A 25,816-nucleotide genomic window follows, 5' to 3' on the forward strand; every position below is an offset into this window, starting at 1 on the left:
GAAAACCACTAGATGAGAATTAAAAAAATTTAAGACTGAGCTCACCAATATTGCAAACAAGTTTCAACTGTAGCACTTCATACTGACTTGTTGATTTTTAGTTTCATTAAATCCCCCAAATTTAAGCTGTTTTTACTCAAAAGATACATTTTGCAGTTGGAGAAAAAGATGAGATGAGAAATATTAGAAAATGAACTGAAGTGATGACAACATGGTGTGAGCATCGTCTGAAGTATAAAATGATTATTCTTTTCTTTACATCGTCAGTGTCATCTTTATCCGATATGTAGTTAGTCAAACAAGAACTTTTGTTTTTGAGGATTGAATCCTAAACTTTTAGCAGAGTTCATGGTTTCCTTTTCATTTTTTAAAGAACATATAGTAGTTGTCAGTGTGTTTAAGAATTATTTCAACACCCAAAATGATAATTAGTTGGCCATTCTGTATTTCCTTGTTTGACTTCTTGCTGACTTTAGGCAGAACTTCAGAATCTGAGCCTGGTCTCACAGTCGGACTCCTCCCTGATCAAACCTGTGCGGTGAAAGCTCGCAGACGAGGCCACAGCAGGCGGCCTGGACCGAGGCGCCAATTAGAGGCGCCCTTCCCTCGGCTTCTGAAGGGGAGGTGAGCATCGCTCTGCAGGGGAGGAGCTCTCACCTGAAGACTCCAGACCCACGGACTACCAATGATGCCCCTGCCTTACTGTCTGCTGACCTTTCACCACTGCGTGTTGGGGGAGAGGTCAAAGGTGAAAAAGCAGGTTATCAGTATCTCCTGATGACTTCATCTGTCACACAATGTGTGTGTGTGTGCGTGTGTGTGTGTGTGTGTGTGTGTGTGTGTGTGTGTGTGTGTGTGTGTGTGTGTGTGTGTGTGTGTGTGTGTGTGTGTGTGTGTGTGTGTGTGTGTGTGTGTGTGTGTGAACAGACCTCTCAGATCCAGTATATCTGCAGAACTTGAGCATATTGGGCTCCTCATCACTGTGTTTTGTGAGGTAGAGAAACCTAAGGAAAGTGCACAGAAAGAACTAAAGAAAGTCATGTGAGTCAATGAAATAATAAAACAAGCTTTCATCCACAGGAATACGGAGCAAAATCCTGACAGTGATGAATAAATTACACATTGATAGCAGAGGTCCCCATTCAAAGTGGCCCTTTTTCTGCTGGTTAACATTAACAAGTATTAGCATTACAGAGGAGGAGCATAAGTTGCAATCTACACAACCAACCATTACATTTACTGCATTAGTTAACCCTTCTGGATTTGCCCCCTCTTCTGGTGAGTAGGAGGCAAACCCAGAAAGCCATGAGCTGTCAGTGACCACGTTAACAAGACTGTGGATACAGGCTAACATGAGTTTCCTCCATAGTTTAGCCAGAATTTGTCTGCCAGGCTGAAAAGCTTGTGTGACTAAACTACAAAATAAAATGAGATTTTGTCACATATATGTTGAATGTAGTATATTGGTAATTGTCATGGAATTAAGCTGGAATGGTTTGCATGTTGAATGTTTTAAAGTATTTATTTAGTTATATTCAACATTTAAAAAAAGATATCTGGAACGTCTTAGCATCCTAACAATGCCACTGTTGCCTCATCATCTGTTACCTTTCCTCTCACAATTACTGTAAAAACACTATGAAATAGAAACTAAGCACAATGTAAAGTTTGATTAAAACCAGGGATGATATCCCAGATGTTGGAGTTGAGAGGAAGTCACCAATATGCATGGTTTGCTGCATTTCAAGCAGGTGTTGCTTTTCACGTTATGAGGGAAAGGCGGTTTTACCCATGTCACCTCTTCATCATCTCCCAACACCTTTGTCAACTTGTGTTAACTAATGATCCTCGACAGCACCCACTCCACCCACACAACTAGCAGCCAAGCGGCCGCCACCACCCTTATTAATCCTTATCTACAGCATCAGGGAGAGGGAAACACATCAGCCCCGACATCTGCTCAGACCAGGACTCCTCGTCCCTCGCTGAATGATTCAGGGGAACAATCAACACCGTGTGGTGGTGGAGCATTAGCATGTCTTAAGCTCTTCTGACAGGACTTATCAGCTGCACTTTATCATAGTCTGACACTTTGTGACAGTTGTACCATGCGCCTATAAAGATGGCATCTGATTGTCTGTTGCAATTACGTGAGTGTATGAGCAAGGACGCAGCTCTGACAGGCACAAGGCGGGAGGAGGGGGCATGTGTTGTTCACAGCATGTTCTGACTGTAGTTATTCCTGAAGACGTGAAGGAGAGAAGGACGTCCTATCCTGTAGCAGACACGTTCTATCGAATTAAAACCTCATCACAAAAATCTGTTGAGCAAATATATCAGAATTAAGAATGCAATAAACTTCTTCCTTTTTTTTTTTTTACATGCCAGTCCTTTACTGAAGCTTGTTAGGCAGATATTAAAAGTGAGTCCTGGTTTACAGTTTGAATCTTATTACACTGTGAGCGTTATTTTAGTTTTTGTCATTTTAGCTTCTGACTCTGAGGAGTCAGTGGTGTGTTGTTGCTGGAGTTGTCTCCGTTACTTTAAATTTATTAGATTTTTGCTTCCAATGTTGTCCTTTCTCTCTCTCTATGAATCACAAATGAATCACACTGTTCGTCAGGAAATTAATTTTGAAACAGGAAGTATATTTAATCACAAATACAGACATCACACCTTCTCAAATTCTGTTAGCTGAAGTGACTTTCACTCAAGTAACACATTAGAATGTTGCCTACATTGCTTACATTATTTTTAGGATAAATTTACTTTTTACAACTGTGAGTAAAGCTGAGTGACAGCAATTGAAAACTATAAACGGATTATAAACTATAAAACAAAGATTAACAACCCAAAATGTGGTGATCGACCATCGATCTGCAGGAAAGTTTTCAGTTTGTTTGCTGGTGGACCTATTAGTGATGGAGTGTAGATCATAAGGTTGATTTTCAAACAATGAGAAAACTTTGAGAGCCACTATAAGCATCTCAGTACTCAGGAGTTAATGTCAGTATATCCTGTCTGTCAGCAGAACTCAGATCTCCTGAGGAAATAGACATGGAAGATAGGTGGGAGAGACAAATCTGAAGAGGTTCAGAAATGAAAACCAGCGAACAGGTGTAGGACTGTAGGCACTGATTTACTTAATCAGGATCACCACAATTATCAGGTGCAAATATAGACATTAAGTTCATGTTGGTGTGAGACTGAGCTGTATTTCTGCTGGAAGTTATTATCTCTACTATGGGACACTACCTGAAAGAATATCACAAATTCATGACTTTATGTTGTTGAGAGAGACTCTTAAGAGAGAGATTAGTTTGTTAACTGAAGAAGGAAGGTGGCATTGTTTCGGTTATTGTTACCTGGCTGAGAAATAAAAAATATGCCTGGAAAATTTCATATTTGTGATAACAATAATCTGCATTTTTGTAGATATCAAAATAAACTTCTAATCTGTTTTCTAAATCTTTTGTCAGAAAATATTGTGTTCAGCTACATATGAACCTTTTATTAAATGCAAAATGTCAAAAAAATACTTACTTTTTCATTTCACTAAGACACAACAAACCCTCTGCCTACAGCTCTCTATCACAGCAATACAGCCTAACCACTTATCCATCTAAAGCTGCAGTGCTTACATTAACAGATGAAATTCACTGCAGTTTTCCTGACCTGGGGGGATTTAACAAAAAAACCTTGAGTGCATTTGGCTGATGTTGGTTTGTTCACAACCTGTTTAATGCTCCGGTCTCTCTTTTCTCGTCCTGTCTGACTTTGGCTGCACTTGTTGTGTCGTCAGCCCTCAGCAAATAACTTTGTGTGCATTAATGCGCATTAATTATCATGACCGTTATAAATGATGAACTATATTTGTAATAAAACAGAATTACGGTGTCCTTTAATGTTTTGATCGGGGGCGGCTTGTAAATCCTATCCTATGGATATTTTTATGCTGCATCCCCATCTGTGGAATAATACATCATTATTTTAACAACTGGATCAGACATCTGTTTGATTGCTTCGCCCAGATTATGCCTCAAAGTGGTTTATTTCAGTATTGTGAATATACAAATAGCAGTTACCATATGCATGTATTTATGCCATCAGAACTTCATAAGTTGTTTTTATTCTCCTGCGAGACACAGCCTCACCTTGGATTGCATAAGGATCCCAGGTGTGCAGAGAGACCAGAGTTTTACGAGATGCAACCACTCAGGTCATCAATCAGAGAGATGGGTGGCTGATTCGGCACGTTCGTGCTAAAGTACATATGTGTGACCTGGGGCAAGGAGATTGCACAAGATTGCACCTCAAGTCTCTGTCACACACACACTCGGATAACTGTTGTTAAATTAGCCGCCTCGATTGCTCGTCGCCCCATATGCTGAAGTACCTCAGCTGCTGCTTCTTTCTTGTGCGTGTGTGTGCGTGTGTGTGTGTGTGTGTGTGTGTGTGTGTGTGTGTGTGTGTGTGTGTGTGTGTGTGTGTGTGTGTGTGTGTGTGTGTGTGTGTGTGTGTGTGTGTGTGTGTGTGTGTGTGTGTGTGTGTGTGTGTGTGTGTGTGTGTGTGTGTGTGTGGTCATGCACCTATACATGGGGTTATGGTTTTGGCCTGGGGGTAAGACATGTATTAAGGATGAGGGGGTGATAAAATACTAAGGAGAGGTTTGACACTCAGCTGAATGAGTTCATAAAATGGGTGAGAAATATTCTTTCATCCGTGTCACAAAAATACACAAAATTTTATTCATTTTAACTTTTAAAATGATTCCAGGCCGCGGCACAGTTGGCCTCGGTTGATTCAAGGACTTCTTGTTGAGAATGCCGTCACGTTGTGCGGCCCTGTCATCGTTCTCATCCCCTTATTCAAATCTTCCACAAATTAGCCATACATTTATCCCCCACCCTCCAACTCCATCCAACCCACAGGTCATGCCACTTAACTTCAGCCTGCCCCCTGCTGTAATAGGTTCTGATAGGAAGCCTCCAGGGAAGTTGACTTCTCACTGAGAAGTGATACTAAAAGTAATTGCAGCTGAAACCCTGTGACAGGGGGGTGAACGTTAGGGGAAAAAATGGAGAGTGCAGCACAGGGAGGATGGCATTTGAAATAAGCATAGAGTATATATAGAGGGGTGAGGGGGTGAGGAGCTAATAGACAGACTCCTGGGTGGGTAGAGAGCAGAGAGCACTGCCCTCAGCCATTTACTGTAATTTGACCTCCATGGGAAAAAAAACAGCAATAGTCTCCTAATTAACATATTTCTAATCTGCATACCTCACCAGGAATGTAATGTTTTTTCATTTCCCCGTCTTTTTTCATTAAGGCAGTTTGGTTTTAATTTGAGATGACTAATTTATTTAAACCTGGAGTTAAATGCAGAATACTTTCTCTTTGTAACACGTCTCATTTCCCTAATGATAAAAAAAAAAACACGGTCGATGACAACGTAATAGAATACTAACAAGGTTTCATATCATTAATTTTGAACATGAGTTGTTAACTTAATGACCCGTTCACTTTATTATTCCTGTGTGAAACCTGCTAGTTATTTTTAATGAGGAAGGGGATCCGGTGCCAGGTAGCAGAACCATTCTTCCTCAAAAGGTATTGATGGAACAACAGAACATTACGTTACACAGACTGTCACAGAAACAGTATGAGAGCTCAATTTTATGCACATTGTGTGCATTAGATACACAAAAGATGACATAATGATAAAGATATATGAAGATTGAGTGATGAGACGGCCCGGCTAGTCAACTGTTCTTAAACTTATCCATCATGAAGATGAACCAGAAACACACATTTCACTCTTTGTATGTGTGTATGTTAGGAAGGCTTCACTGCTGACTGGTTATCTGCTGAACTGAGGGCATGAAGCTACAATCTGGCAGTCGCACACAAACACACACAATCAGGCCGACATGCCAACAGGGCTCTCGACCAAAAGTCTGCTCAGATGGCTCAATTTGACTTTGTTACCGTTTCTTCACAATAAAAAGTTGAAGTAATAAAAGTTTAGATATGATGAAAATGTGCAGTTTACCAACAGATTATTTGATCTTCAAATACAGATGTAGAATGACTAGAATAATTTGTAATTAGTGAATCAGAAAAACAAAACAAATTATTGTGTTCTTCTTTCTAAAATGGTCAAACAACTTTTATTGCAACTTTAAAATACATAAGTGGCATTTTAATGAATAAATAGTAACACGTCACAAACACGTGTACACGATTTTAATGTGCTACTTATACTTTTTGAACTCATAGACATCTTAGATCTCTAGTTTGTATGTTTTATTACAGAAAGTTAGCAGTTTCTGGATTCCACTGGATCAAAGACACAAGATTATGCTGAGTTAAAAATGAACAAAGACACAGTTCTATGTTTCAGCGGAATCATCTGCTGCCACCACTGGTGTCTGGGCTCCACAAAGGGATTTATGTAAAGCCTGCCTGATCACAATCTCCCCAGAATGACTCACAATCCAAACATTTTACAAATTAGGTTAGGGGTCAGGATTAGGGTTAGGTTTAGCATTAGCATTAGGGTAAGTGTTAGAATTAGGTTTAAGGTTAGGCTTAGGTTTAGGGTTAGGGTCAGTATTAGGGTTAGGATACAGTTTAAGGTTAGGGTCAGGGTAAGGATTAGGGTCAGGATTAGGGTTAGAGTCAGGATTAGGGTTAGGGTTATGTTTAGTGTTAGGGTTAGGCACAGCACAAATTCCCTCATGCAAACATGTACTTCACATCAGGACCTTCATTGTAATGATGGACTGTTTAGCGCACGCAGGCTGGTGTGTGTATAACAGCCATGGAGAAGTGGAAGACAAACAGATCTCTAAAAGGTTAAAGTCAAGCTAATTTTCAATTTGCAGGCTGTGGCCTCTTGAGAGATGTTTGAAATGAATTACAGCCTGTCTGCACAATATAATACCCAGTAGGCCCAAGTGAACGGCCAGGGTCCTACAGTCACACTCTCAACTGGCCCCAAGTGACAGAAGCCTCTCAAAAGAAGACAGTCAGCGGATGGCATGATAGATAAACATATTCTGTTCTCTAGCAGCGCCTAAAAACGCTTAAGTTGGAGACCCAGGGGGACAGTAGCTGATTTGTGTGTGTGTGTGTGTGTGTGTGTGTGTGTGTGTGTGTGTGTGTGTGTGTGTGTGTGTGTGTGTGTGTGTGTGTGTGTGTGCGTGTGTGTGTGTTTTTGTGCGCGCACAGTGTGTTTTTTTTGTAAAGCGTTGAAAGAATTTGCTCTTGAAGGATCACCAAAACGCTCCTTATTCAGGCTAAATTTAATAACACATGACACACAGCTGATCAGCTGCCTCTTTGAAAAATATCCGCAAACGAGGCTGGTGTGAAATCGACATTTAGACAGGAAAACACAAAGTCATCGCTGTACCTTCTGATCCACTGATGTTGTGCTGTTGAGAGTTACACATGCACACAGTTATCCGTCCTTGTCAAAGATGCCTCAGCATATCGCAAACTTTGACCCATCAAAAACCACCACTTTTTGAAGTGAAATCCGGAGGATACAGACTTACGGTCACACACACTGCCTGCCTCGGGGTGATGGTGGGAGGGTAAGTTGGTAATGAAAGATGCTGTTTATGCAGCGGAGGATGAGTGAGAGGATGTGGGCCCCTAATAGACTGCTGATAGATTGAACAATAGACCCCAGTGTGTGGCATTTAGCTTCAGGATCCACTTCACGCATATATAAAATACTCAGAAAGATACACAATGCACATACACAAATAGTTTACGTGTGTGTGTGTGTGTGCGCGCGCGCGCGTGTGTGTGCAAATGTGTGTACATCTTTAAATATACCATATATATATTATATATATACAGTATATATAGTGTCTATATATACACACTCTGTGTGTGTGTGTGTGTGTGTGTGTGTGTGTGTGTGTGTGTGTGTGTGTGTGTGTGTATACCTGTATGATTGTATGTACTGTATGTATAAAGATGCACAAACCACTACTTCTATATTGAAGTAGGAAGACACTGTTTATGCCAACTATGGACATGTCCACACTTACACACACACACACAGACACACACACACAGACACACACAGACAGACACACACAGACACACACACACCCACAAACACCCACACACACACACACACACACACACACACACACACACACACACACACACACACACAGACACACACACACACACAGACACACACACACACACACACACACACACACAGACACACACACACACAGACACACACACACACACACACACACACACACACACACACACACAGACACACACACACACAGACACACACAGACACACACACACAGACACACACACACAGACACACACACACAGACACACACAGACACACACACACAGACACACACACACACACACACACACACACACACACACACAGACACACACACACACACACACACACACACACACACACACACACACACACACACCCACAAACACCCACACACACACACACACACACACACACAGACACACACACACACACACAAACACACACACACACACACACACACACACACACACACACACACACACACACACACACACACACACACAAACACACACCCAGGTCATTGCCAGAGGCAGGGAAACTCTGCCTCCTTAACTCTGCTTGCGGACTCCCCTTGTGACTTTCACAGCTGTCATGCTCCTCTTTACAGCCTTCATTGATCCTCAAACCTCTGGGGCAAAATCATGAGACGACGCCTCACACACCCAAACATAGACGATATACACAGATGATTACGTACAACACAAAAGTTAAGACACTCATCAAGAACTGCCGTGGATTTAATATGGTGTGTTATTTGTCATTACACACTTCCCTTGCAACGCTAATGATATGGACTTTTATCAAATAGGAGTTTTGTGTTAGGGCTAATTACATTATAACTTTAAGTATTGCTGGCATGGAGCAACCAAGTTTATGACAAAAATTCTCAAAGACAAAATGATACTGTTCCGCTATCAATGATCTTCCTGCTATGTTAAAAATGCACGTTAAATCTGTTTCTAAGGCAGAATAATCTGAATGAAATCAATCATGTGTGACAGAGACATTGCTCATCTCTGCAAATAAATTCTTGATTTCTTAAAATGAAGTGAGCCTTACAAGGTTTTGAAAGCATATTTATTCATTATGCCATACAAGTAAGATAATGTCACCTTTCACAGGACTCCTTTAGTGCTAAGGTGACACTGCGGTCTTCCCCGGTTCAGCGGCGAGACTGACACAACAGGAAAACAAAAATGAAAATGTCCCCTATTTCTTCACAGAGTCTCTGTGGAAGGGTTGCGTAGCTTGTATGACTTCTTTTATCTCTGTAGCCAGGAGTGTTATGCTCCCCGCCACTTGGCTTTTGTGCTTTTTATAGGTGACACAGTGTGATAGGCCCTGCCCGCAAACCCTCCATTACAGTCATATTGGTCTCCTCTCAACTGTGTTCCTATGGGGCGCCATCACTGCCAAGGCTGGCTGAAGTTTAGTCAAAGACATTAAGAGAGGACCTCAAGGGACAAACTTCAGCGGAGAGAAGAGAGGAAGAGAAGAAGAAGAGGAGAGTTGAATGATAGGGCCACTGCAGAAGTGCCTTGAAGCTGTGATCCAGAACTCTGGCTGTGTTCAAAGACGACAGTGTGTGGAATCAGTTAAACTTAAACGTGCTTATTAGTGTGTTAGGAAATAATAATGTGCTGAAATTAATGCGTACATGCTGTTTCCTGAAATGACTGAGTTAGGGAGCACAGATCTCTAGCTGCACATGTCCTTGGACCTTAGGACTGTGATGTCCTGAGCAACCTCACAATAACATCTTATTATCTGCATCCCATAATACTGCATCATTCACATTTACATGCTGTTTTGAATTGTTGAATTTCCAAAGAATTTTCTAAATGAAGAGCGGTGAAGACTACAGTACTCCATTCTGAATCTTAATGCTAAGGCTTTATCTGCTTCAGTAGTGTTTATGTTTATTTCAATTGTAACGGAATATTTAATTAAGTTGAGGTAAATTATTTAATATATTAATGTAGTTTTTAGTTTTTAGAGTTATCCATTTTTTTATTTGGTGATGGTCTGCAACAAAGTTCTTGGTATTCTCTCACATTGACGTTACAAACTGGTGGACAAACTGACAATGATTCCATCCATACTACATGATTGGCATATCTAAATGTTCTATTCCCAAATCAATCTTCCTGTATTATTCATGCGTATAATTTTACTGGGTATTACTTGTAGTATCCAAGATTTAATTGTCCTACATTCATCCCATGTTTGCTCTTTGTTGACTTTATATGAATATTTTGTGAGGTATTCGACTTATTCAAGTTGTGATGACCACATATGACTAGACAGATCTCTACCCCATGTTCTTTCAAAAAATAAATAAATAAATTAAAAAAATGAGATACTGAACTGTCTTAAAAATACCACTTATATTTTACTGGGTGAAAATTAGTTTTTCATCTAATTTATACTTTTTAAAGCTCAGCAAGTAAAAGCAAACTCACCCTCATCCAAACAGACGAGTGACAGTCTCTCCCTCAAGGACGAAGAGGAGTGCTGCCATCTCTCGCCATGGTGGTCATCAGTGCTAAACTCCTGTCAGGTTCCATCTAGCGCCCAAATGCACAAACATACACACACACACACACACACACACGCACACACATGCACACACATATTCTCTCGCTTCCATCTCAGGACAGGCTCTCCAAAGAGGTCAACAAGTTGTCACATACACCAGGGAGCAGTGTGTTTGTTGGCAGTCTCTACCTCCGTGCTATGTTCATGTCATCTCACTCTTTGAGAGCTGCTGTGGCCATTACCACGCCAGCATGGAGGGGACGGACACTCAGGGCCCAGAAGGACTTCATCCTGCCTAGAAATCTGCAGCCGTCTTTTATGTATTTATTTGTAATGGGAATAAATGATCATTTCTCTTGACAGGTTTGTAAAAAGTGCTGGAAAAGACGCAAAGACGCAAAACTGAAACAAAACAAAACTTATTTTATTTTCAGATTTTTGCATATTTTGATATTTTATTACAATGAAAACATGAGTTATATGAAAGAAAAGCTCATTAAAATTAAAGTAAAAATACTTTATCAACCTTCAAATGAATGAAACTTTCACTTAGTTTTTAGACCGAGCTATACAGTATATCTACCTGTACTTTATAGTTTGCATGTTCAACTGAAGGTCCATTCAATTTTCATTGGGATTAAGTGATAATTTATTCTTCCCCTGTCAGATTTATGGATGAAACATCTTTGAGCAGTCACATAAAGTCAATGTTTTGAGATTGTATTTTGTTCAATCAAAGGCTCCATAAAAAAAACATTATTCAAGATATTTGTGATTTATTATAATTTACTTATGTCCTAAATGTCCTGAGGCTAATGTGGTGGATGATGCTCTTTTCGCACTGCTGCACCATTAAATGTTTTTCACACTAACTAAATGATCTCATGGTGACTGAATGGATGACGTAGTCCTCACTTTCCTTCCTGTACCCTCTCACACATTCAACAGTTGTTTCAAGCCTCATTTCTGGAACAGGTTTTATTAATCACTTCATTTGATCGAAAGGTTTTCTGATTAAACATGTAATATTTTGTTTAATGTCATTTTTAATCATGTGCCGAACAGTCACAGCTGTCTCACAACTGGGACGAGTGGGACGAGAAAGAGTTATAAAAAATCTTTGTTGAAATGCCTTTCCACTCAAACATGGTACATCTCTCCCAGGTGACTGCTTAGCACTGGCAGTAATTGAAAACTTGCCCCTGGCTCTGCATGTGTGTGTGTGAGTGTGTGTGTGCGTGCGCGCGCGCGCATATGACAGTTTTGTCCATGTCTGAGCGTGTGCATCTGCTCATATCAGCATGTATGTGCATGCATTTGTTTATGTTGACGTGAGTCTTCATCACATCACCTCCCCTCTCCACAGGTTTGCACTAATAAGTCCACCATTCACCGCCTTTTTGTTGTTGGGAGTTGAACCATTTTTCCCAACAGGAGGATGAATTAAAAACAGTTTGAATGTAAGCCTCCCTTCCCCCTCTTCTTTGCTCTTCCACGACGAGGGGCCAAATCTCTTCAGCATTTCCAGCCCTGTGAGCTAATTTGACAGCTCACAGGGGTGACGCTGATTCCACTTCGCAGAGACAGGTACCCTAGGGCTAGCCAGCTGGATCGCAGTGGATGCTTACAGATTTGGCTTTAGCTTCATGCTGGGTGTCATCTGTCTCTTTGGTCTGGCGCAGGATAATTTTTGTGTATGCGTGTGTGTGTGTGTGTGTGTGTGTGTGTGTGTGTGTGTGTGTGTGTGTGTGTGTGTGTCCGCCCTGACATCATGTGCCTGAGCAGTTTGTGCCTGGCAGGCCTTGTCTGTCCAGGTTGGCCATCAAACACAGTCAGCATGGCCCTAATCTGACGAGGCACTGCTCCAAACATGCCACAGCAGCCCAAAAAGTGTGTGTGTGTGTGTGTGTGTGTGTGTGTGTGTGTGTGTGTGTGTGTGTGTGTGTGTGTGTGTGTGTGTGTGTGTGTGTGTGTGTGTGTGTGTGTGTGTGTGTGCACATGTGCACGTGCATGTGCGTGTGTGACCTCAAGGCAGACCCTCTTTTTTACTCCTTGCTTTTCTCCTCTGCGCTGTCCCATGTTGAATATCACCACACATGCACGCACAAACTGAAGAAAAACTTCAAGAAACATCAAGTTGAGCTTTGACAAGACCCGCCCTCCGCCCGACGCACCCTCTCCAGTCACTGTGGGCGTGCAAGTGTGCCTGTATATGCAACTGAATTACATGTGTGTGTTTGAACCCTTAGTTTTGCCCCTGACAAACACATTTCCTTGCTCATTGCGCCCTTTGCCCCAATATCTGTCAGCTGTATTGTGGACACCTTGCAAGACACTCTTCATCAACAGGTTTAGAGTGTTCTTCAGCCTTTTTCCCTCACTCGACGTCGACATTGCCTCTTGGAGAAAGAGCCGATCCCACTCTTCGTAGGACAGGGCAGGACAAGGGGACAGCCCCCCCCCATGGGAGAAATGACATTGTGCTTCTTGTTAATCTCCAGGACAAGGCCTGAAATGGCGGCGGGAACCCTCTGCTAATGCTAATCTTGGCTGACACACTGGTCTCCCCTGCAAACACACACTTCCAGTCCAGTGTTGATCTCAGGCTCCAGGAAAAAGAGGCAGTTCAAGATGTGCCTGACAAGGTTTTGTTCTTTTTTGCCTTGAAAGGGGGAAAAAAAGCCTTTCCTTCCCTGAAAAGCACAGGATGATGAGTACATATGTTGATCTTCAGGCTGGAAGCAATGTACCGCCACTGTCTTCCCATCAGGCCTTGGGACAACTTGGAGTAACAGCAGGATAGTGTCACGCTAGACAGTGACTTCTCATGTGCTACTACAGCATGAGGGCCTTGAGTGTGTTTATTTGTATCTTACCTTCCTGATGCATTCCATTATTTAGCGTCCACCTATTGTTTTGTTTTCTCCCTCTACAGCTCCTCTCCATGGTGCGCATGTCTGAAACATCCTACAGCAAGCTGAGGGACAGCAAAACGGTAGATGGGACAGGTAGAACCACCTGCTTACCGGCCATGAGAGAGAAAATGAGATCAGGACACACGGAGAGGTAGCAGGTAGGTGGGTTGCTGGGCAGCAGGTCCTCCACTCCCACGTCCCCTCAAGCCCAGAGGCCTTGGCATCCAATGAGTAACACCACCCCGCCGCCACCCCTTCCCTTTCACCCTCTTGCATCACCCCACCCCCTCCCCCACCTGTTCAGAGACACGATGCAGTGAGTGGCGTTCAGTGCGTTGTGAGCATGAAGCAGCGGCCCCGCGGCCCTCCGCCTGGACCTTGGTGTCAAGACCTAGCCGAGCTGAGAGAGAGACAAGGGAAACATGAAAGAGAGGTTGTTGGGGGGGGGGGGATGGAGAGCAGTGAAATGCAGAATAATTATACCCAGTGGGTAATGCAAGCACCGTCGTTACGGGGGCAGCGTGGTCAGGCCAAGGAGGAGGGAGACGCAGAGGCTAGAGCGTCATCGGGGCGAGCTCTCAGGGCCAGTGGGCATGTTTGGTAAACCACACTCACAGACCTCCCACCGGACTGAAGCACTGCTAGTCGAAGAGCTGCAGGAGATCAACCGGTTACTGCCAAGCATGTATGCATGTGGGGTGAAGCTCTGAGGCTTTTGTCCTGCATTCCGCGTACAGATAATATGTGGAAGTGTAACTAAAAATGAAGGGAAAAGACAGCAAGGAAACAGATACACCTGGTTATAATGCTTATTGCAATGCACCATGCATAATTAGCTTTAAATAACAAAATAAGACTCTATACTATGTATCTAAATAAATAATACATAAGTTAAAAGTCAATTTATCAATATATTTCATCAAAATATTTTGTAAAAAAATGTCTTGGATCAGGAAAAATATGACGAATTCAGAATAACTGTTTTGTTTTGCTTTGTTTTTTTCAATTTTACTTTATTCAAACTGACCAGCAAGACAGAACCAAACACTTAAACAATGTTACCAGGAATTAGGATAATTTACAAAGTCTGACTTCGAAATAAGAATATGTAGTAGGGCTACTCTAAAGGTCAGTTAGACAGAAATGTTATAATTTAGCCTTGACTTTTTGTATCTTGCACTAAGTGAAATAAATATAGATAAAGTTAAACCCAATATAAAATAGGTTAAAATAAAACATGACATGAACAAAGCTATAACAAGAACCAACGCAGTCACAGACTGCAACATCACACCACACCCCTGAATTCAAAATTTTACCTTGACCTACTTGCATAGGTCAAAAATCAAAGCTAGTGCTCTGACCAACTTTCATTGATCAAACATTGATCTATGGTCTTACTCACACTGGCCTTCTCTCTCGACTTTCTATCTTATCCAGTTCCTGAGTGTGCAAAAGTTTACATTTAACCTTGATGTAGTTTTCTCAAGGTCAACATCATCATCTCATTTTCATCCCCTTTGCCGTCCAAGTAATGTGATTTTAGCTTCATCTTTCTATCTGCAGTGGTTGTGAAAGTATTTGGTGGACAAACTAACGAACAGATGAACAAACAGATGAACACACGAACACTTACAATTACAATACATCACCGCTTTGACGCGGGATGTAACAAAAAGTTTGGGACTGAAAATAATTAAAATAATCTTATCTAATATAGACAGCTATTGAAAACTATAACAGTAAATTACAAAAAAATTCTTTTGAATTTGTTTCAATTTCCTGCTACAGTATTTCTATGAAAACTGTCATTCTCTTCTAGCGTGTTTTGTGTGTGCGTGTGTGACTGTGTGTGTTTTCAGTTTTGGAGAATGTCCCAGAAGGCTTTGGGTTCTGTGCGGTGGTGTCAAACAAAAACCGGAATTCACTTAATAGAACTGTGGGACAGAAACACGGATAAAGACATGATCTGCTCCTGTGCAGCTACTGCAGCCGAACATCAGTGCGCTTGCAGATGTTGATGCAGGAGGACAAATATTTCCTCATTATAATGATGTTGGCTTGGCCCTCCATAGTCTTTAGAGTTTAGTAGTGAACATTTTGACTTTTTTTTTCTTCTTTTAACGAAATGTTAAATTCAGATATTTCCAACCTTGTTCAATCCTTCATATTTTTTTAAATTTTAGAACAGCAGATGATTCATATTACATTTTAAGAGATGCTAATGATATTTCTCAACTTGTTTTAATGTCACAAAATCCAAATAAATACATTTGTAATGGATGATAAATGTAGCCATGAAAGAATTGTCATTTTTCCGCAACATCTGCATACAAGATTTATACTTTTCAAGGTTGTTTAGTTATCTGGGAATTTTTATACATATTTTTATACATAAAAAATCAGATTAACATTTAATATCATTCTTGTACTGATTTCCATAGCTTTTATTTCTTTTATTACTGTAAACAATACTTTGATTTTTGTCATTCTGCTTTGCTTTAAATACTGTATGTTAATGAATGCTGCATTAAACCTGCATCTATACCATTCTCAGAGTTGAGTTTAATGATTTTAATTTCACCCTGCAGAGTCATAAATAAACAAAACAACAAGATGCACATTCCTGTCATGGAGGCCTTTACTGGACCTGACATCTTCTGTTGTCAGAGATCATGACGCTGCAGCGAAGGGTTTGTTTTTATCCCTCGGCTGTTGATCAATCATTTAATCTTTTTAATAGGCCCAAATCAAAACTAATGAGGCATGTAATTCGTGTTTAACTAAACAATGTGGACAGTAGGGGTCTTAAGTAGTGCCTTAATTATTGTCTCTAAAGTGAGCATGACAGTTTTAATGAATTTAGCTCTCACAAGCAAACTTCTGACAACTAATATATGACATTTGCCCCAAACAACGCCTGTTCTTACATCTTCTGCATGTACTTAGCTCTGCCACAAGTGCTGTATTAATTCATACATTTATAGCAAAATATGTGCATTTCATTAAATTTCATAAAAGCACCAGCAAATCCAAGCTATTTTAGACATCTGGGGATTTTTTATTTTTTTTTAACTAGATTTTTTAAATTATTGGGAAGTATTTGGGGCCATCTTGTGGTGACTTTGTCGAAGACAAAAATTTTAAAGACACACTTGGATCTGATCTCTAACGCTAGTTTATTGAACCATAAAGATATCATGAGGCACCTTTTCTTTATAATCATTCAGAGATTACACTGTTTTTTCTAATTTTCTGAGAGGTATTATATTTCGTGTGTCTGATATTTTATTCTCCTGACTTTATATTTATTAAAGGTACTAATAAATCTTCAGAATTAAGATAGAAAATTCAGATATATGGAAATCAAAGTACATTACTATTATGTAATTTATTTTTGTTAAATACTGTCACCGTTGATAATATGGAATAGGTTTAACAAGATTGATGTACTATTAGATAGAATGTTATTCCATGCACTGTGCATAATGTACCTAAACATTACAAGGACCTTACAAAAATTATACTGATATTTCTGTAATTTAAAATTATGAAGTGACAGTTTTGATACATTACCATCAATTGATACATTACCATCAATTAATAATGTTTGGAATTAAATTAAAATGAACAGCTCATTCATCTTTGAAATACAAAGCATTGATCTTAGCTGCATTTAATTTGTCGGGTCCGTGACTGGGGTTTATTATTTGTATTTGAAAATAATGCAGTTATTGATTATGGGTGGAGGAAAATCCTGCATCAGCTTTCAAATAAAGAACTATAAATGTTAAAAGTTAATATGAAGGAATTTGTGCAAGATAGATGTTAGGTCTCCCCAATAGGTTTCCAGGATATTAAAAAAGACACGTCCCTGTGTTGAGTGTACTTTGACCAAGTAATTTAATATGAGATTTTAAAATGGACCACTCCAGCGCAGAGCAAGACTGACATCTGCTGTCCTCGCTAAGAAACACGTCAGTACGCACGACTGTCTGACCTGCACGACTGTGCAGACATTTAAATCCCCTCTATCATAGTCAGATCGTAAATACTAATGGCAGCACTATTTTACTGATCATTTTACGTTTGTTTTTACCGAACTAAAAAGAACTAAACCTTTCACCCCTCTAAAACAGATTTGGTTCAGTCCAGGCCTCGTACCCGGAAGTAGTAGTAAATGTTTACACTTCTGTCAGCTGATCTCGACTCACCTGACTGAAATTAGTATGAGACTTTAACTTATTTTTACGTTAATAATATAAGTAGCATTAATATATTGTATTTTTAATGAATAACGGTTTTGTTCTTTTAAGTGGTCTTTTCTTTCTCACAGTTAGCTTCCTGTTAACCATTTAAAACATTCAGTAACTGGTTATCAGGTTAGCATGTGGTGTAAGCTATAGCTTATTCCCTATGTTTTGTCTTTAAAAAAGAATTTTCACACAATTTAAACCAACGTGTCTGCACGACCTGTAAAAATGGACAAAATTGTTCAAGGTAAGTGAGATCCAAACCGCAAAATAACAGTACTGTCCACATTTTCCGCGTAGCTTTTAAACCCTTTCTAGCATACTGAAGTTTATCTGATTAGTCTATTGTATAGATTTACGAGTGTCTGTATTTGATGTTATATATATATTAGAATTTGTTGTCTTTTTTTATATTACTGTACTTGAACATATGCTTTTATACGTATTAAAATGATGGAGAACGCATCTGATTGGATGTCCACAAACAGATATGAAGGTCTGCTTGAATACGACTTCAAAACATGTTGATAACTTGTCGTGAAGTAGCTATGTTTTTTCCTGTACGCTCTTGTATCACTAAAGCTAATTTGATCCCTGTTGTTTACTGCAGATGTGGGTGAAATCCAGTCCAGACTGTTGGACCACAGACCAGTTGTCGGTGCAGAGATCCGCTTCTTTGTGACAGAGTTTGAAGTACTAAACATTATGAATTGTCCCATTAGCCTAAAGATGTCTGTGCCCCTTCGCAACAGAACATGCACATTTGTCACTTCTTAACATGTTTCTCTGTGCTTAATCCAAATTCAAACAATTGTTTTTTTTCTTCAGCACTGCCATCACTCTCTATGCTGTACCTCACAAACCAGTTTGTGTGTGTCTGTGTGCATGCATGTATGTATGTGTTAATGTAAGGTTTCTTCTGCTGCTATTTAGGAAAAGCGTGGACACAGAGAGGGTAGACTGCTGGAGAACCTCAATAAGTTAGTGCTGGAAACAAATGAACACATGCAGCCCATACATTTTGAGGACATCAACAGGAAATTGTGTGCTATCACTAAAAAGTGTAAGTCTTAATTTTTTTTATCATAATACTTGAGGAGACTTTGTTTTGAATTGTGTAAATGGTGTCAATTTTGTTCAACATTCAACAGCAAATTTTAAACTAGACAATTTTCAGGTAACATTGGGTCACATTGTCAACTATGCAATTCTAATGGATTATTTTTAATATTGACTTAAATTAAGATCAAGTTATTCAATTGTTGCTACTAGAATACCACTGAAGACAAGGGAACAGTCTTTTGATTCAGCAAAGTAATCAGAAATTGTTGAACAATTGAGCCAGGACTTGGTCTAAAATGTTTTTAATATTTGGCTTCCTGAATAGAGGCCAGACATCTATTCAAACATTTGGATTTTTGTAAATGTCCTCTGAAAAAAAGATGCAGGATCATATTTAGTTTGTTTAATTTAATTTTGTGTGAAGCTCATGAGTTGTTCTGAAATTATTGTGCTGATTTTTATGTTTTTTTATTTAACTATGGAAAAACGAATATTGCATATCAGTAGAGAGGATGTTCAAGAATATCTCTTTCTTCAATATCTCAGTGGAGGCTGCTAATCACATGGCAGAGAGGGTCCAGCAGAGGGAGCTAGAGTCACAGCAGGTAAAAAGCAAAGTCCTGTTATAAAAACTTTCAGCACAGGTGGAAGCAATATCACAGCCTTGAAAAATCCAGATAAGATATCATGTATTTATGATATTGTGGCCTGTCTGTGTATATGCAGCATATTTAGGCTGAATGCCAGTGTAATCACATATGTAGCCTTGCATCATCAGGTTTGTCAGATTAATCCATGGATGCAATCAAACAAACATATAGCTGTCCTAATCTCTTTACTGTTATTGAGCCATAAAACCTGTACTCTATCTGTGCAAACATAATGAAGTATCCATGTTTGCCTCAGATTCAAATCAACATTGCTGTGACATGTTTGCAAAAATGATTTGTTATATTTGTTGTGTTGTCATTTCTTGTGTCCTTGCAGTCCGCCCAGCTACAGGCAAACATGGAGTGTTTGAAAGATCAGTGGGCAGAGTTTCTGAAGAAGCAGCAGAGATTAAAGGAGGAGGTAGATGAAGAGTATGTCAAGGCTGCTGAACAGCTCAGGATGAAGTATCATGATTCGGAGAAGGGTTTGACCAAGTTTCAGCCCTTATGAACAATATTATGTTTGCGTGGGTGTGATGAAACAATACTCTCTCTCTTATTACGTGAACATTTGTGTCTTGTTGGCAAGGTCTCCTCTGTAAAACAACGCTATGGGCTTTGGATGATGTACTTTGGTTGAAATGAAAAAAGTTTCACAACTGTCCAAGTTTAACATTTTTAAAACTATTAACACAGGGCAATCAAATAACAATGTTCTGTCTTGAGTATGTGGAATTTTTGCAGCACCTGCAACATGTCACTTTTGAACAAGCAATGATCTGATTGTTCTTTAGCATTTCAATATTTTTAATGAATGCCTGCCTGAAGGGTGCTAATGATGAATATGTATCTGTCCAAAGTTAAAAGAAACCCGATGCTTGGCAACAAGGCGAGATATTGTAAGCAGTACAGGCAAGATTGTTAAATGTTAGAGAAAGCCCTCTGAGCAGGTGTGTTTAAGGCACAGGTCAAGTGTTGTAGAAACGAGCTCAAACAGAACAGTTTCCAGAACAAATCATCCTTCAACAGCTCTCCCGGTGTTTGGAACATTTGACCTCTGACATTAACTTCAAGTAAACCAAATGTCTATGAAGAAAGTTGCGTTATGAAAGGCTTTTGCTGACACTGGTTTGACTGATCATCTGCAGCTGGTTTTTGTTTGCTTTGCCACATCAAATCTGATTTTAATGACTCACAAATCCAATATTTTCATTGGTATTTAAACAGAAGGAACATAAGTCAGATTCTGGTCTCCTGGCTTGAATTTCCCTCTGGATCCTTCTGCTTTTGGATGCTTGTCATGCTTTTGAGCTTAGAAGTCTAACATATACAGAATGATGACTTTAAAAATTGTCTTCAAAGTGCTGTCTTTTTAACCTTTTTTGCACAATGTTAATGGCACAAATCTTAGTGCTAAAATGTATCAATTTTATGATTTTAACCAGAAAAGAAGTGAGTCTTGAGCCTTAAGATACCACGTCTGAGGTGTGTCAATGTTCTAATGCTGTGTTTCGTCTCTGCTTCAGACTATAGTGGGTTGTTAGACAGGTTAATGGATGGGTGGGCACATGGCCACATTCTTTACATAACTGAGAACAGAGTTTATCTCAGCAGTGTAATAGAACAAACATTTAAGATAACCCCCACCCCCCCCCAAAAGAAAAAAAATTCTACTAGAATCCCTAAGGATCTCATCTCTCAATGTCCCACCTGAAGAATCAAGTTTTGCCTCATATGGCAACATAACAAAAATGAGGTTTCTGGAAGAAAATGTGAATAAAAAAGAACAAACCAGTGATGTAATCCCTGTTCCATGTGACAACACAGCTGAAGTGAACTCAATTCTGAATCCTTTCAAGAAGCTGCAGCTTTTTTCCATTTTGGCACATGCAGACCTGCCCCCCTCTGCTCTCATGCTAAACTGCCCTCTGGCTGCTCTGCCTGTGTCTATGCATGTCGTACGTGTGTGTGAGAGGGCGCCAGTAATGGCTGGCATCATAGCGGGACATGGCGTTTGGCATGTCATGAGAGAGGGCAGAGTCATGCTAGCAGATGTACGTCTGTGTGTCTGCGTGCACGCCTCCCCTTCAGTTGGGTGAATGCAACTATCCAGTGTGAAGACAAGCCATCATCGGCTAATGAGGAACGACAATAAGGAAACATGGTCCGCCTCTGCCAGCAGGGCACTGTTTCATCTGCTCTTGTTTATTTTAAATTAGTTTTCATTGGAAAGAAAAGAAACGCCAGAGTACACTAAAGGTCATGGTTTTATGAGTGTTGGCTATCCACCTTCAGTAAGCTTAAGCTTACTGTTGGAAGCTCCAGTGCTCTGATAAGAGCAGGATCACATCCTTTAGCAAGAATTTCAGCTGTGCCAAGTTGTTAGAGTCAGAAATACCCAAGGCAGCAACACTTCAGGTCATTTTGTGAAGTGGTTTGTATTTGAAACCTAACTATAGAGCAAGTGGAACAGGATTTAACATAACTACATGGATGCAGATGTACAAATTTAACCGTGGTTTACAATCCAAAAAGAAAATCAGAAGAATCGTTGTTACTTTGCTCAGGAAGTGTGTGAACCCCGACAAATTGTCTGAGTAACATCCTGTCATCCATAATTGCAATGAATAACCTTTGCTATCAATAAAAGCATGTTGTTCATCAAACTCCAGTAAACTAACATTTTAGGATTACAATCATCTACAACAGGTTTTAACACCCATGAGAGTTCAGACTAAGAACAGCTGTAAATCTGAGCATCAAATACCTGTTGGCTGCTTCTTATTTTTATTAATGACTCATTTAGTGGTATAACACTAGAAAAGCTATAATATTAGGGGTTAAATGTTGGCATTTACAGGATTAAGAATAGGTATGTCCATCAAAAGTGAGGAAACTTGGGTATCCCATGTAGACTGCTGCTGAGTTAAAATAAATCCCTCAACACAGACCGTTAAGACAACTCCATTGACAGAAAAGGGTTAAATCTCCTGTTATGATGCCCCTTAGCTGCTGCCTAATGCCTCTGGACCTGGTTTGGCTTGTTTTTTGTCTCCAGTGTACATCGCAGATCAATGTGTTCTTCCTGTTTTGGGGGAGAGAGTAGCGCTCCCAGGCCACAGAGCTGCCGTTCCTCATGCCAACATAAATGGTCAAGGAAACAGCAGCACCCAGCTGGAGCACCTCTGGGCAAGGGACAAGAGATAAGGAGTGTGTTGGTCAATGCAACCTAATGCCATGTTTGAAAAATAACTTTCCATGTTCCACTGAAAAAAAAAGCAATGAAAGGTGTAGCTTGTCTTAGGATAATAGCAAAACATGAGATTTATTCATTTGTTCATTAAACTAACAATTTAACCGTTACAGATTAGCTTTGATTAAACAAGTTTAGACAAAATGTGTCAAATCTTAATGTGTCTTTGTCTACGTATGTCTACTAGCCTCAGATTTTACATATCACCATCACCCTCCTCCTTTGTTAAGTTTTCATTGCAGCGCCCCTATTTGAAGACACTGGTCCTCTTGGGTTGTTTTTACTGGATTCCACTCAATGATAAGATTTTTTTTTTTTTTTACATCTTTTTTAATTGATATTTGGCATCAGTCATTACCATTCATCACTGTGTGAGGTGAGAAAAAACTAATTGAAACAACCACTGCACTTTATGAGTATTTTTATTTAAGCCTATTTCAGAATACAAGTATTAAATGTACATAATGTAATATTAACAGTTTTGACTGCTTTCATGATGAGTTTTGCGCCTTTCTTTCCTCTGGTTTTGTTTGCTTGGAAACTCCTGTTCAAATACAAAAGAAACTAAGAGAAATTCTTATTCTCAACATGTATGATAGCTGCAATGTAAAAATTATTTTAAGGCTTTTCCCACTCCACTAAAAATTGATGAGTACTAATTTGATCACGGTCTACACTTTTCTTCCGACTGAGGCAATTACTAATTTTAATTTTACTAATTTAATTGGTAATTGCCTCTGAAAATGAAGAAAAACCCACAATGGCCACTGAAATGACTTGAAACTGACATAGATAATAATAAAAATTTAATTACAAATTGAAAACAATTGAAAATCAGGCATTGCTTTTGAATTGTGTTTCAACAGGATCGTTTTAAAAAATAAACTAATGAAACAGACCTGGAACAAAAATTATGATATTCCTCGGAAAGTTAGACTATGGTCTCCCTTTAGCGTCTTTAGTATTGAGTCAGTCTGCCTATTTAAAGTGTGACATGGAGTGTACCATGTTGAACCTGGACCACAGGAAATGAAGGAAAGAGTTGTCTAAAGAGATTACAAAAAATGTTCTCGACAAGCAGGTTAAAGCTAAAGGCTATAAGACAGCTTGATGAACTTTTGACTATAGCTGTACTTATTATTCAGAGGTTTAAGGTCCATGGGACTGGAACGGCCCATGGAAGTTAGAGTCAAGAGGGATGACAAAGATAATACGAAGAGCTAAAGAGCCCAGAATAACCTCCAAAGAAATTAGTAGTGCATCAGTGTCAGATCACAAATCGACAGTTGTTTGAGTCAAAGTCGACTTTGTGGGAGACAACCAAGGAGGATGCAACTATTGAAAGCAAATTATGAAAAAAGTGATACTGGAATTTGCCGCAACGCATATTGACAAGCCACAAAACTTCTGGGACAATGTCCTTTGGACAGATGAGACAATAATGGAGCGTTTTGGCAGGACAGATTGATCTGTGTTCGAAGACAGAAAAGTGAAACATACCAAGAAGGAACATTGTCCCTCTTGTCAAACATGTGCTTGGGCTGCTTTGCTGAATCTGGCACAAGATGTCATGAATCTGTACAGGGTCCAATCAAATCTGGACTATCAAGGCATTCTGGAGAGAAATGTGCTGCCTTAGCATCAGAAAGTTTGGTGTCAGTCACAAGTCATGGGTCTTTCAACAGACTAATGACCCAAAATACACAACTAGAAACACTCAAGAATAGCTGAGAGGAAAACATTAGATTATTCTGAAATCCAATTCCTCCATTAACCTTGATCTACTGTAAATCCTAATGAACATCTGTGGAAGGAGCTGAAACATGCCATCTGGAGAAGGTGCCCTTCAAACCGGAGACAACTGGAGCAGTGTGCTCACCAGGAGTGGGTCAAAATACCCCCTGAGAGGCACAGAAGTCTCATTGACAGTTACAGAAATTGTTTAATTGCAGTGATTGTGTCAAAAGTCTGTGCAACAATTTATTAAGGATACCATTTGTCTCCAGCCCTGTTTCATTAATGTATTTTTAACATGATTCTGTTGGACCAAATTCAAAAGTAATGTCTGATTTTTATGGGAAATTTTCAATAATTTTTTTTATTTATTATGAATGTCAGTTTCAAGTTATTTAAGTGATCATTGTGGGGTTTCTTTCATTACCAGATCACAAACCTACTGCCATTCTTAATAATAGATGGATCTATAACTGCAAATCACATTTATCTCCTATGTTCCCTTTATAGAAACCAAAACAGGAAGCTGAAGCTAATGTAAACTGTAAATCACGTCATGTTCTCTCCATCAGTCATGCCTCTGGGCTTTTGCACACTGTTGAGGAGACTGTGATTGGACTGAACTACAGAAGCTTCTGGTCAAAGTAATCTGAGAGCACGCTGTGTGCAGTCATCAATAAAATATTTTATATGCACTGCATGTATATAAATGAAGTGCGATTTAGTATGCTAAGTATACTTATGCATGTAAATGCATATTTTTAAAAATCAGATTCATTATTTAAGTTGCAAACTCAACAGGAACACAGACTTACAGACAAGTGTTGAATACACATTTTTCTGCAGGATATTATTAAGAGATGCATAAGTATTTAGTAACTGTTATTGCAGGGCATGGTAATAGTACTACTTTAGTGTTTATGTCCTGTTAGCTTTGTCCACTCTTAACTCTTTCATACCTCCAACCAGAGCTCATGTGTTAATTCTTATCTTTAGCTTCATTATCAAGGTACAACGTACACTTTTATGAGTGTCAGACAGGTCAAAACCAGTTCATCTTATAGCTCAGTAGTTAAAAGGTCTATTCACATTACTACTGCTGCACTTCTTAAAACTGACTAATAAAATTCCAGTGGAGCTTGAACCTCCTTGAAGAAACAAATAAAACACACATGAACCCAGAGGACAGCTAGTTTCCATGCAGCTGACAGCAGTCTTGGCATTTTGTCTCTGGCCTGATCAGCTTCCATTTCAGTTGACTGATGAGAAAAAGCAGACCTAACATGAACACAATT

General features: G+C 39.6%; 1 protein-coding gene and 1 long non-coding RNA gene across 2 annotated transcripts; one reads left to right on the forward strand and one right to left on the reverse strand.

The window, feature by feature from the left end:
- Nucleotides 1-442: 442 nt before the first annotated feature.
- LOC137614070 (uncharacterized) lies at nt 443-10,644 on the reverse strand. Its single transcript, XR_011039028.1, has 3 exons — nt 10,579-10,644; nt 930-1,004; nt 443-723 (listed from the first exon to the last, which is right to left on the reverse strand). It is a non-coding gene; the product is annotated as an uncharacterized lncRNA (long non-coding RNA).
- A 7,134-nt stretch (nt 10,645-17,778) lies between these two features.
- Nucleotides 17,779-23,279, forward strand: bloc1s5 (biogenesis of lysosomal organelles complex-1, subunit 5, muted). Its single transcript, XM_068344014.1, has 5 exons — nt 17,779-18,069; nt 18,433-18,515; nt 18,756-18,885; nt 19,431-19,489; nt 19,872-23,279. Exons 1-5 carry the CDS (start codon nt 18,051-18,053, stop codon nt 20,043-20,045), a joined length of 465 nt encoding a protein of 154 aa, XP_068200115.1. The 5' UTR covers nt 17,779-18,050; the 3' UTR covers nt 20,046-23,279.
- The last annotated feature ends 2,537 nt before the right edge of the window (nt 23,280-25,816 follow it).

Source organism: Antennarius striatus, chromosome 20 (assembly GCF_040054535.1).
Source record: "Antennarius striatus isolate MH-2024 chromosome 20, ASM4005453v1, whole genome shotgun sequence".
Classification (NCBI taxonomy): domain Eukaryota; kingdom Metazoa; phylum Chordata; class Actinopteri; order Lophiiformes; family Antennariidae; genus Antennarius; species Antennarius striatus.